The sequence below is a fragment of the Pteropus vampyrus genome, unplaced genomic scaffold (assembly GCF_000151845.1).
Source record: "Pteropus vampyrus isolate Shadow unplaced genomic scaffold, Pvam_2.0 Scaffold23, whole genome shotgun sequence".
Taxonomy (NCBI): Eukaryota; Metazoa; Chordata; class Mammalia; order Chiroptera; family Pteropodidae; genus Pteropus; species Pteropus vampyrus.
The window spans coordinates 6,497,916-6,511,781 of NW_011888804.1; the positions used below are offsets into that span (position 1 = coordinate 6,497,916).

The window sequence follows — 13,866 nt, forward strand, 5'->3', positions numbered from 1 at the left end:
AACACATTTTTAAGGTCTATCCGATAGGAAGCACCAATGTGTAAGGATGTACCAGGATGTTAACTACAACACTGTTCATATGGTAGGAAAACCCTGGAAACCCCAAAACAGAGAAGAGATTGAAGAAACACCGGTATAGCTGTGGCTATTATAGCTATGGCTATTACCCCAAGACCCTACCCCTAAAACCTGGATATGTATTCATCTAGAGTAGCAGTTCTTGCACGTTAGATTATGTAGGAGCCTTAAAACAAATTCTGACTCCTGAGCCCAACTCCAGACTAGACTGAGTAAAAATCTCTGTGGATGAGACCTGGTAATCAATATTTTTAAAAGCACTGGATGATTTCAATATACAGACAAGGCTGTAGACCACCGGATGGCCATGGTACATTATTAAGTGAAAAAAGCAAGTTATAAAGTAATACGCATATTATCGCACATTATATTATGATAATTATAATAATCTACAAATACAGGTTTGTAAGAGCTGAGATAAAGGTACAGAAAGGTATACTACAGATTATCGACATAGAAGAGACAGAAGTGATTATTAACAGTTTTTATCATCTTTGGAATTTTTTCATTTTTAACATGAAATGATAAACATTATTAAAAACATGGTTATTAACAATAGGAAACAGTAAGTGAGCGATCTACGAGAACTCTGTACTATCCTTGAAACTTTTCTGTAAATCTAATTATTCTAAAATAAGTTTATTAAAAAAAAACATGATTACCAACATTAAAGATAAAAATTGCCCCCAATCTCATCACTTAAAGCTATATCTATTTTTGCATATTAACATCTAGCCTTTGACCCTGCCTGGCATTTATACTTAGAAACGAGGATGCTTTGCATTCAGTGCTTCTTGACACTAATTGGATGATAAACCATTCAAATACCTACATTATCTTGAGAATCACATTTTCAAAGCTATCTAATAATCCATCATGTTGCTGTGCCATAATTTAGTAAATACATCCTCTACACATCAACATTTAGCCCATCCCAGGTTTTTGTTATAGATAGTACTATAATGAAATTACAGAATTTTTGTTTATTCTCTTGAAAAATTTGTAGTAGTAATTATTACTAGAAAGAGTCAATGCTATACAGTGTCGAATAACTTCCAAAAGTTATACAGACCATTTGTAATATTACTAGCATTTACATAACAGGTTCACAATTTTTCCACGACTGCACGGGACTGGATTTTGTTCTTTAGTTTACTAATGTAAAGCAGTCCTTCAAGGTGGCTTTCATTTCTGTTCTGCCCCTCCTTTTTGTTTCTTTTAAAAGAAAGAACTGGCACCAGCAGGAACAGGATGGGTTATACAAAAACAACATCTGTGTTCCTAGGTTGGTGCAAGAAGAGGAGCTAAGTGCAGAAGCCTTGGGAATATGGGACAAATCACTTAGGTGCACACTGCTTAACTACCTATAAATTCATACTCCTCTGGTCTGCTGGGACCTATCAGTTAACTGCATAATAGAGCTATGTGCAAACTAAACTGTGTGTCAAATGTTACCCTAGATAAATTAATAGCCGTAAAGACTGTTAAGAGGCTGGTCAAAGTACAGTAAACTGGATCTCACAAAAAGGTTAAAAATGCTCATTACTCTCAAGCTATCCTGTTATTTTTCCTGGTGGGGAGGGGAGGGGAGGGGACAAGAGTTCATGGGCAAGTGTATCCCAGAAGGACCTCTTCCACATTCCTGGTAAACAGGAAGGCAATTCTCCCAGCACTTGAACTTGTTTTCAAACATGAATATTCAAGATTTCGCCAAAAGGACTAAATAAGACTTGTACAATCAAAAAAGATTGTACAGGATTGTGTAAGACAGCAAATATAATGAATAAGCACATGTTCACTTGTGTGAAAGTCCAGTCTTGCAAAGGGCGTGGCGAACGGGCACTTATGGGATTCCTTCATTGGATGGGTGGTTTGAAACCTTTCCCAAACAGTTCCACCTCTCCTATTATGTTGTCTCAATTTTAAGCATCCTTATGTGTGTGTGTATATGTACATATATAAGTATATACATTTTCATTTGAGACTCATTCAAAGGTATCAAAATCTCACAATGCATTAAGGAAACAGACAAAGGTAGTCAGGTTCTCTTCTCGAAAAACCTTCAGAGCAGTTGATAAAGAGGCATCAGAAATCAACGCAATCAGCCATGACAGATGTCCAAGCAGGCTACACTGCGGTACAAAGGAAAGAGCAGAACCAAAAGGAGCACAAACATACGTGAGAACTTCTTCATAAATTGTAAAGAGCTACAGGAATGTTTTTATTACTAATATATGTTAGCCTATCATTTTAAAAGAGATACATTAATAACTGTCTTGTCTATTTTTCTGTTTAAGAACGCTTAAACAGAAAGCACTGTCATTAAAAGATTTACTTATGATTCTCAAAATAAATAATAAAAAAATAAAGAAAATAAAAAAGGGATACAGGCCAGAGAGCATCCAAAATGGCTAATATTTGGGGAATGGTTAAGTGCAGCCTATTCATGGAAAATTTGTTATAAAAAATTGTACTTATAAAGAGCTCTTAAAGATGGGGGAAATGCATATATGTTAAGTGAAGAAACAGTATGCCCCAATTATATTTTAAAATGTGAAAAATGAAGAGAGAAAATATGCCCAAATACCATCAGTGAATCCCTCTGGTTGATGAGATTACGGGTAACTGTTTTCCTCCTCTACCTTGCGTAGAACTTTACAAACTTTCTGAAAATATGTATGTACTTTGATCAGTGAGAAACAAAAACCAGATAAGCAACTTTCTCTTTATTCCACTTTAGACAGTATTTAAGTTGGTACCAATTTACATACTTAAGGTTGAAGATGTTAATATATATTTAAAGAATTATGCAAATAGCACTGAGAGGTCAGGAATCATACCACTTGAACAAATGCGAGAACACGTATTCACACGGGAGGACCACTAAGGCCTCATCTGACTCTAAGACTGGGATTTCTGTAATCTCAGCTCACCTGCCCACCTTGCTGCTCTAGCATAGCATCTTGTTGTTTCTTCATATCATAAATCACTAAATAACTGCTTATTTGCCATTTCTGCCCCTTATCCCTCAACAGAGTAGAGGCTCTTAGAGAGAAAGGCTTTATCCGCTTTTCGCCTGACTGTATGTCCATCTTCTTGCAGCCAGTGCCTGGCACACAGCTGAAGTTCATTAAACATTTGTTAAATAAATGTACCCAAGTCACCTGGCATCACTCACTATTCCCAATCCTCTCCCCCAATGGTATCCCCCCAATGTCACTAATTTCTCCTGCACTTCCATCTCCACAATACGACCTATCCCCTAAAGCATTAATTAACATGAAAACCAAAGAAAAGAAGAATTCCGAGCAGTAGAGGATAATCAACTATTCTCTAGGCAAAAAGCACCGCATCTGCTCTATGAGTTCATGGTCTCACTGAAGCAGAGCTCGGGATCATGGGGAGCACTGAAGTTTTTCATAGCCGCTTCTCCATTAATCCTAAACCCCTCCCTCACCCCATGCCCCACATTACCATCTCCATTTTAAAGATGAAGAACCTGAGGCTAGGCAAAATGAAGCGAGCTCACCTCCAGTAACCCAGCTCCTGAGTGGTAAGCGACCAAAAACTGCAACAGAGAGCAGAGCAGAAGCAGCGCACTCGAACGCATGTGAACACCAGACAGAATGGGCTCCAAGTTTTTGGTCCCAAGGATCTTTTTATACTCTTAAAATTTATGTAGGATCCCAACGTGTGGGGTTTTGAGCATTATGGCTATTGATATTTTTCATATTGGAAATTAAAACAAATTCTTAAAATATCTGTTTTCAATAAATTATTCATTTACTAAAAATGAACCCACTATTTGCCAACATTTTTTTATGAAAAAATATTTTTCAAAACAAAAAAAATTTCGTGGGAAGAGGAAATGTTTTACATTTCTGTAAATCTTTTAAATGTCTGATTTAACAGAAGATAGCTGGATTCACCTATCTCCCTCTGCATTCAAGGTGTCGCAGTATTTTGTTCGAGAGGAAGAAAATCTACCTCTCGCAGATGTGTAGTTGGAAATGGGATAAGTATTTTAATGACTTTAGCAGATAATCATGGATAATCTTCTTTGACACTACATCAGAACTTGACAAGTATGGCTTCTTAAAAGTTCACTGCAAATGGTGCAACTACTTTAGAAAAGTCTGGCAGTTCCTCAAAACGTTAAACATACAGTCAGCGTATGGCCCATCAATTCCACTCCTAGGACCAAACCCAAGAGAACTGAAAACATATCTCCAAACAAAACCTTGTACACCAATGTTCATAGAATAGCATTTGGCTATTCATAATAGCCAAAGGTGGAAATAACCCAAGTGTCCATCAACTGAGAAATGGAAAAACAAAATGTGGTAGATGCATACAATAGAATATTATTCAGACATAAAAATGAAGTACTCTCTTCCCATAAGCAGCCTCAGGCAACCTCTGAAAATGGTTTGCTATTCACTTGACCCAGAAAACCCCACAAAAATCATGCAAATCAAGAGGTTCAAATCTTCATGTTCACGTTATGAACACCAGAACACTCGTGAAACTGCCCAGGCCATCAAGGGTATGCATATCCGAAAAGCCACCAAGTATCTGAAGGATGTTACTTTACAGAAGCGATGTGTGCCATTCCATCTTTACAATGGTAGAGTTGGTAGGTGTACTCAGGCCAAACAATGGGGCTGAACACAGGGTCGGCGGCTTAAAAAGAGTGCTGAATTCTTGCTGCAATGCTTAAAAATGCAGAGAGTAATGCAGAACTTAAGGGTTTAGATGTAGATTCTCTGGTAATTGAGCACATCCGGGTGAACAAAGCTGCCAAGATGCGGTGCAGAACTTAACAGAGCTCATGGGCGGATTAACCCCTCCATGAGCAACCCCTGACACACTGAGATGATCCTCACTGAAAAAGAGCAAATTGTTCCTAAACCAGAAGAGGAGGTTGCACAGAACAAAAAGATATCCCAGAAGAAACTGAAGAAACAAAAACTTATGGCCTGGGAGAAAATTTAGCATCAAATAAATGCTAATAAAAGTTAAAAAAAAAAATGAAGTATTAACACATGCTGTAACATGAATGAAACCTGAAAACACTGGCCTCTAACTGAAAGAAGACACAGAAGACCACATATTGTATAGTTCCGTTTATATAAAATGTCCACCGAGACAGAAAAGGTTGACTATTAGTTGCCAGGGGCTGACTGGCGGGGATAGAAAAATTATAGCTAAAGTGTTCCTTGGGCTATGGGGAACTCAGATCAAGAGAAATTTACAAGACAAAAATTCTGCCAACAGTTTTGGGGAAATCACAATCATCAACCTCCCTCAAAAAAAAACAAAAAAAAAAACGATTATGGTCATAAGTCACAGGTTTTTTAAAAAGACACACTGAAAAAAAATGAACAATGTGCACTGGAGTCCTTAAAAGGTGGTGGTAGAGGTCACAGAGAGCATCAGCATCTGACTCAAGATATGAAAAATTAGAAGTGTGCCAGACTGAGAAGAAAGGAAAAGTCATCCCAATTCAAAGACTCACTCGTTTGTTCCAATATTTGACTGCCCGTGAAGTACCTGGAAGAATTCTAGGGGCTGGAATTCAATAAATAACACAGTTTTCTGTTCTCAAGAAAATTACCTTCTAGGAGAGAGAGAGGAAACAGATAAACAAGTAAATGAACAAGAAATATTCAGTTCCTACCACAAAGAAAATAAAACAGGTATCTGGGCAAGAAACTGAAGTAACTTGAATTGTGTCACCCAGCGTGGCCTGAGGCAGTAAGTTAGCCTGACCTGAAGTGACAGAAAATAGTCACCCTGATCCTGGAACAGTCTGGAGTTTATCTGAATGCAGTAGGAACCCAGAGAAGAATTATACACGGGAGAGGGTCATGACTGACTTTTTAAAAATTATCACCCTGCCGGGTAGAGAACTGACTGTAGAACAAGGATACAAGGACCTGTTGGAGGTGTGGTCCAGATAAGAGATGAAAGTAGGTTGACTTAGGGTGGCAGCAGTGACAACTGGGAGACATGAACTGATTCAGAATACACTGTGGAGACAGAAGATACAAGATTCTGGAGTGTTCAGGACAGGTTTAGGCTGGAGTTATGAACTGGGATCCCAAGAGGGATCCCCAGCAGTGCCCACCTGTCCGGACACAGCGGCACTTAACCAATACAGCTGGTACTTAACCAATGATACCAGAGATCACCTGGGTCAGGCTGGGAGGAAGGCAGATGTCTGAGACCTGGCTCACAACATTCAGAGGTCCACCAGACAGAGAAAGGACAACACAAGACCATGAGACGTTGTCTGTGAGGTGGCAGAAAACACAAGTCCTGGCAGCACTTAGTTCACATGAATGTCACCAACACATCCCAGTCAATAAAAAAGGCTTACATCACCCAGCCTCTCTGTTTGCCTAAGAGGTAAGATAGAGTTCCCTATCTTCCCTTTTGGCAGCTCCCCTGCCAATTTGCTAAAACGAGGATGACCATTTACTTTCTTTTCTGTTCATTGATATATTTTATTTACAGACCTGACCCTAAAGGGTAAAAAAGGGAGCTTTTAATAAATACAAGACAATAGAATAGCATACACCAGGGTTGTCCTGGGGTTTCTGTCCTTGAGTATGTCCACGTGTATGTCCATCTTTTCTAAAAAACCCAAACGCTCAAGCTGGACTAACTACTGCTTTTGGGTAACGTTTCCCACCAAACCACTGTCTTTTCTCTCGAGTTCTCACACAGAAGAAAAAGTAAGGGCGTGAGGAAATTAAAAGAAAATTCCACGTGCAACCAAGTTACGCACGGAAAGGGCACCTCGTGGGTCCTACCGAGTCTCAGGTGGACCACTGCGCCCCTCAACTACACCAAGGCCAGCGCCGGCCTCGGAGCTCGGCTGCTTACTGACCCAACCATCTTCGCCTCTGGCGTCTCGCTTTCCCGGCTGTCTAACAGGGACACCAGCCCCCAAGAATGATGCAGCGAGGCTAAAGTGAGAAATGCACACCCCGACTCAGCACGGGACCTGGCAGGTAGAAAGCACGTAAGGGCAGTGAGGGTAATCACCACCACAGTGTAAGGGACCACGGCACTGGGTTCGATTTCCAGCTCTGCCCCAGGCCTAGGCGCGCCTTCTCGCCAAGGCACCAACGAAAAGGGGCACCTCCGCCCGTCCTCAGTCCCGGGACAGCAGTGCCCACCTGTCCGGACACAGCGGCAGCGCGGCTGCAGTGGCAACTCCCCCACCCCGGGGGAAGCCGGCTAGCCAGGAGAGCTGCCTGAGGCGCCCGGAGCAAACGCGGGACGGCGGGGCGGGCGGCCACTGACCTGCTTGAAGGTGCTGGTGAGGAAGTAGACGAGCGAGAGCCCGAAGACCAGGGCGAGCACCCACCTCTTCCGCAGGAGCCGGCGCCACACCATGGCCGCCAGGTTCACCATGCCGGCACGCACGCGGGGCGCGGCGGCCGGGGCGCGGAGCGGGGCAGGCCCGGGACCCGGGCTGCATGGCCCCTACGCGGCCGGCAGCCGCATCCCTGACGCCGGGAGCCGGCCCCGCGGCCCTCAGCCCAACCAGCTCCCGTCAGCCAACCCGCGCCACGTGACCGCGCTCTAGGTCCCGCCTCCACTCCCCCCCGCGTCACCGGCCGACCTCGCTCGGCCTCATCGCCATTGGTCCCTGAGGAAAAACGGCTTTCTATTGGCTGAGGCCCGGGAAAGGGGCGGGCAATCATGTGCTTGCGGCGGGTGTAGTTGGGCCCGGATCTTAGCGCATGGCCAGTCAACTGGAGAAAGAATCCTGCGAGAGGCCGGAAGCACTCGGTAGTCACGTGCTCCCGGGGCTGCTCGAGTAATGATTGGCTTGGAAGGACGTGAATGATGCCGCTGTGATTGCTGAATTGTCTCTGCAGGTAAAAACAGAACGCGATTTTCTTTTTCCTGGGAATAGTCCATTTAGTCTCCTGCCCTTGCAGTCCCTAGGGCGTTTTGAGCTGAACGTTGGCTGCAGGAATGAAAAATGCTCGCGGCATCCTACCCAGAGTGCACCTGCCTCCTTTCAATGCAAGTATTGCAAGAGATGCTCTCTTGCGTGCGTTTCGGTGCAGTCATGTATAAGGACCCGGAGACTCAACTTAAAACATAGCATGCATTGAAAAGTATCTGTGTAATTCTTCATGGGTATGTAGTCCATGCATAGAGCAGAGGGTTAAAAGCCGTTTCAGTCATTCAAGTGCATCCCATGTGCAAATATTTATTCCAGAATTCAACATTGGAATAATTATTTACGGCCTGCATTCAACAAAGAATCTAAAGCCCCTTCAAAAGCAAGCATCTGAAAGTAGAATCTTGACCATTTAATTTAGGAGACTTTGTCAAATTTGTGGATGGAAGCTTTGGGATACTGTATTTTATTTTCCCCAACTATCGCAGGTAATGGGGAGTCATTGTGTGGATTGCATTAAGCTGGCATGCAAGTTCTTGAGAAATATTTAGATAAAAAGCTTTCCTTCATATATGAAGATGCTGCTGCTGACTCATTTCTTAGCTGATTTTCCAAAAGAGAAAGAAGGCTTAGCCAGTGGGTTTTCTCTTTAATCAATGACCCCAGTAACACCAATGCTGACCCCTGAAGAAGGCTGGTCAGGATTAGGAAGTCATTCAACAACCAGTTATGGTGCCCTGAACTAAAAGAGTCTCAGATATCATATTTGGTCCTCATAAAAAGGGTATTCAAGGAGGCTAAACTTATTTATGGAAAGTCTCTGGCCTTCATTTCTTCTTTAGGGTGAAAGGTCTGGAGGGAGCAAGGGATATAGAAAAAGGTAACTGAGAGATCCAGAGTTTTACTTATTGAACAAACACATGAATGCTACTCTGTGCCAGGCACTGTTTTAGATACTGAGGTAGAGGGACAAAGCAGGCCGAAGGCTCTCTGCTTTTGTGGCCTTTACCTTCTAAAGAAGGACACATCATAAATAAGCAAACATGTAAATAAATAAGTGCTCTGAAGAAAGTAAAACAGGGCAGTGTTATGGTGAGTCAGGAGGGCGAAAGGAGAAGGCCTTTTGGAGGAAGTGACGTTTGATCTGAAGGAGCTAGCAAGAAAGAAAAGAATTCCAGGGAGAAGGAACAGCAGGTTCAAAGTCCCTGAGACAGGGACAGCTGGTATGTTTGCAGAACAGAAAGGCTAGTGTGGCTGGAGGGGAGTGGTTAAAGGCAGAGGGGAGGGAAATAAGGTGGGAAACAGGTGAGGTGCATCAGGTAGAACCTGTAGGGTATGAACAGATTGAATTTTCTTCTGATTGCAATGCAAAGCTATTGGGGACTCTAAAACATATGTTCTGTATTCCCCAATTAGGACTCAGTTTGACAATAGGACAAAATACATTGAGATCATGACCATCCTCAGGAGTCCTAACGAGAGATCGATGAGAGGGAATCATATACTTATAGCTACCCATGATGTCCCAAGACTTATTCTCAGGTTCAAGGCACCCCATGGACTATTCATGTAAGTGTTCTGTTCCATCCAGGGTTTGGAGTCTCAAACTCCCTTGACCTTTGCATCCCTCTGGGGAGGAAGAGGAGCGGGAGGCCTGCTTTCTCTGGAATCCAGTGGTCACATCCCCATCAGGAGCCCTGAATGCTCACCTCAGGTGTCGTCAACATGGAGTTCTGAAGTCCATGTGGCTCCTCACAGTGAACAAGGTGACATGTCCACATGAAAGTTCACATTTTCATTACCACTTTATTCAATGTGAGGGGTGGAAAGCAGCTTTGGGTGAAGCCACTCCACCCCCACCCATTCAACAGATGAGGAATCTGAGGCCACGGAGAGGTTACTGATTTGTCCAGAGTCACACAGCAAATTAGGGTCTATATCTGTCCAGAATCCACGTCTCCCTCTGCCAGTTCCTGCTCACATCACCTCACTACTTTCTCTTCTCCCGGGAGAACTTCCTCTACCTCTGGGTCTCAACATCTGTATCTGTGAAATGGGGAGATAACACTTTCTTTACTCAGTAGTGTTGAATGGCATAACAGATGGAAAGAGGGTTTGGAAAATGTCAGCTCTAGAGATGTGATATATGAGTAGTCCTTATTTATGGTTGCCATGGCAATCTGACAGGCGGCGTGAAGGCTGGGAGAGTCTGGCTCATGCCATGTGTTGGCTTTCAGGTCTTAAGGAAAATGCAGAGACGCCACAGCAGTAACACGGATAACGTTCCACCTGAAAGGTAGGCATCCCCTGGTTTCTTTCTATCTGGGGACTCTGGGCTTCGGGTGGTCAGGGGTAACCCAAAACTGGATTGAATACCTGCCTCTCAGGGTTTCTTGTTAGAGGAACAAAGGAGATCTGATTGGAAACTGCTTTGCACAGTGAGGGCATATACTACTCAATACATAACAGCTGGCATTGCTCTTATGGTAAGTCTCAAAGCCTTTGTGACAGGTAATCCACTTGATTCATTACCTCAATGATTGTACCCGCAGGATTTTAATTTATAGAGGTGACTGAGTGACAACATGGAAAGGCTAATGCCATTGAAAGATCTTTATTACTTACATTTCCCGAGAGAAAGGGGCATGTCACACAAAATAGGGCCACAGGGGGAAGCACCAGGGTCAGTGAGGAGGCAGAAAGAAGCAAAGAGAAAGCATAGGCCACAGCTTTTACTGTTTTCTGCACAAATCAAGGCAGGGGAAACAGCTTAGTGTTGTCTAGTTTGAGTAATGTCAGTGGGATCTGGGCTGGTCTCTGGTTGTCTGGTGCCTGGTCCTGAGTGATTTGGTGCAGGAGAAATATTGGCTGGATGTGTGAGAATCAGATGAAAGAGGTGGTTGGGAATATGGGCTCTGGATCACAGGGAAGATGTAAACAACTTTGGCTATTAGTTTGGCCCTGTAATTAGTGGATGCCAAATAGACAAATGCAGAATCTAAGAAAACACAGTTAAAACACTCATGAGCTAGAATTTCTCTAGTTAAGCCCAAGAGAGAACACACCATGGGACCTGTTCTCAGGTTGTGACAGTCTCCCTGCCCCAGACACCCCTCACCCCCCACTCTGCTGGCACATACATCCAAGGAGCAGGCAGCCAAGCGTTTCCTCCTCCATATCCTATTCCCTTGCAATTCTGAATCACAGTGTACCCACCACTTCTAGCTTTGGGACTGAGTTTTGCGTCGATCCTGCCTGTTCTGCAGGGAAGGGCTCTGGCCTTAAAAATAAGGGCCACCATGTATTGCTACCTACTTACTCTGTGCCACTAATGAGGTCAGGATTATTTTTAACCACAATTTTTATAAGTGAGGAAACTGAGGCTCAGAGAGGGGAAGTAAATTAAAGTCACACAGCCAGGAAGCGGCAAGGCTGAGATTCGGACCCCAGTCCCTTTGCCCCCCAGAGTCTGTGCTCTGAGCCAGCACATTTCGGCTGCCTCCTATCTGGGTGGACCCATTCCTCTCCTGGGCTGCCTCCTACTCTAGCCGTTAAGTGGTTAAGTTGGAAGTGCAGCCTCTGCCTCCCCAAGGAATATTCTTGCCCATTTAGGCTGAAATCTCCATTGGATGCTGGGACCTGGGGAAGGGAGGCCAGCTATAAAAAGCCCCGTGGTGGATTGAGTCTTCCCTGGTTGTACTGGAGGCCCCCTGAGCCCAGTGAACTCAGAGTGCTGGTGAACTTAAGGGGACCAGGAAGGCTTTCCAGGGCCTCGTGGGGCAGAGAGGATGGCCCCCATGTGGGCCAACATGGGCACCTGCCAGGACTCCTTCTTTCTTAGCTCAGCTCCTTGAAGCACAGAAAAACCTCGAGGCCCCTTGAGGATCATAGCCATGGTGTCAGTTGTTATTGTCATCGTTAATATTGTCTTTATTATTCTCCCAAACACCAGGAAGAAGGACCACACATTTCCTGGGATTTTGGAGGGAAGCAGGGATGGGCCATGTGATAGGGGAGGAGCTACCATCTTCTAGTTCCTTCTCGTGCACCAGGTTTATGATAACTTACCCTCAAGTCAAGTTTGGGAAGCCAGAGCAACCAACCCCGAGATTTCGTCAGACCAGTATTTACCCTGCAGGGTTTCATAGGTGTTCTGTAAGCTATTAATAGATTTTCCACAGAAAAAAAAGAATCCCAGGGTGAAAGAAGTTTGGGAAACACTAGGTTTAAACAAAATTACTTTCTTCAATTGTAGGTCTTCTCAGAACCTTTAGTATGCTCACTCATTCATTCTTTCAGACAGTATTTCTTGAGCACATTCTATGTGCCAGATGCATTGCGTTAGGTAGGAGAGATACAGTGGGGACAGACAATCATGGTCTTTGACCTCATGGCACAGAGCCAATCTAAAGTACTATTCTCAGTGCTGATTACACAATGGAATCACCTGGGGCTCTGAAGACAAATGCCAGGGCCCACTCCCAAAGATTTTGGTTCAATTGGTTAACACTGGGTCCCAGGCACCTGTATAATCACCCCAAGTGATTATAACCTGCAGCCAGGGTTGAGAGCCACAGGTGAGCAGTAAAATGATAACTCGTGGTCAGTCCCATGCAGGTGAGGTTAGGATGCAGTGAGAACTAGGATCAAGAAGACTGTCATCTATTATGGGGTTAGGTCAGGCAGGGCAGGCTCCACCAAGCAAGAGATTTTAGTTGAAATCTAAGGGATGAGCATAGGTACCAAAGTGGGACAGGGTAGCGGTGACATCTGGTGAAGGGAACAGCCTGTGCAAAAGCCCCATGGTAGGAAGCCCTTGCGTAGTTAGAGAGGGGCACATGGTAAGATTGGAATTTGGGGCCAGATAATCCAGGGTGTCTGGCAAGTTCTTTGAGCCTCGGTCTCTATCTGTAAAATGGGAATACTATTACTCCCTCTTTCTAGGGTTTATCTGAAGCTGTGGGAAGGATTTTGGAATGAGAAGCTCTTTTATGGGATAGTGAAGTAACTGAATATGTTTGGTAAAATGCACCCTGGTCTCTGAATGGAGAATAGATCATACAGGGTCAAAAGTGAAAGCACTGTATAATTCCCCCGCAGCCTCCCTCCCGCTGCCATTTTGTGCCTGGAAAATAGCTAGGATACGTTTATTAAGCACCTACTGTGTGCCCTGGGTTGTAGGTCCAAAGGATGAATGGAACTCAGCTCTGGCTTTCACTAAGCTCATAATATATTTTGAGTGCCGTAAGGGACTGCAGAGGTACTTTGGGGGCCCTCCTGCAGGGTAAGAGGATGGAGGCTCTTTGCCCCTCCGCCTGACACATGCACATGAAGCACATCAGCTCTGCATGTATCTGTTGTGTAGACTGAGTTTCCACATCATGCTTGCATTCGAAGAGAGGACAGGCCCAAGAGAAGAGAGATGGCATCCGGAGCTCCGGGCATGGTGTTTGTGGGGAAAGTGCACCCAGTTCTGGGCTGACCGCAGGGGTTAACTCATGGCAATGGCCATGGAATCCTTCGGCTGATTCCAACACAAGAGGTCCCTGCTGGGAACTAGAACAGGCAGTTGGCCCTGGAGGTCTTTCCATAGGCACTGGAGAGAATAGTTCCCATTTATTGAACATCTCCTAAATGCTCGGTCCATTGAAAAAGGTATTCTGAATTTGACCCCTCAGTAATTCTGTGCATGAAGGGTGTTTAGGCCCATTTTTCAGAAGAGAAATGAATTGTTAAGGCCCCTGGGAAGGGTAGAGCTGGGTTCGAATGTGGGCTTCTCTATTAAGTCTTCTTCCCATTATTGTCTGCTGCCCTCCAAATACCAGCTGTGACCAAGGCTGGACCCTTCTGGGAACTGGGAA

The 13,866-nt window shown here is 44.3% G+C and overlaps 1 protein-coding gene and 1 long non-coding RNA gene across 9 annotated transcripts in view; one reads left to right on the forward strand and one right to left on the reverse strand.

Annotated features, from left to right (window-relative positions):
• The window catches only part of CUNH12orf49 (chromosome unknown C12orf49 homolog), a 15,613-nt gene extending 7,940 nt beyond the window's left edge, over positions 1-7,673 (reverse strand). For 2 of the 8 annotated variants that reach the window (XM_011355835.2, XM_023528249.1), the window contains exon 1: positions 7,457-7,672. In XM_011355835.2, coding sequence (XP_011354137.1) covers positions 7,457-7,570 — 114 coding nt within the window. In that variant the 5' untranslated portion in view covers positions 7,571-7,672. Of the gene's footprint in view, positions 1-7,392 lie in introns of all 8 variants that reach the window. The other 6 variants (XM_023528251.1, XM_023528250.1, XM_023528252.1 and 3 more) reach the window with 5 other exon arrangements.
• A 182-nt stretch (positions 7,674-7,855) lies between these two features.
• Positions 7,856-10,320, forward strand: LOC105289249. The gene is made up of 3 exons (XR_895659.2): positions 7,856-7,973; positions 9,597-9,771; positions 10,243-10,320. It is a non-coding gene; the product is annotated as an uncharacterized LOC105289249 (long non-coding RNA).
• Positions 10,321-13,866: the final 3,546 nt, after the last annotated feature.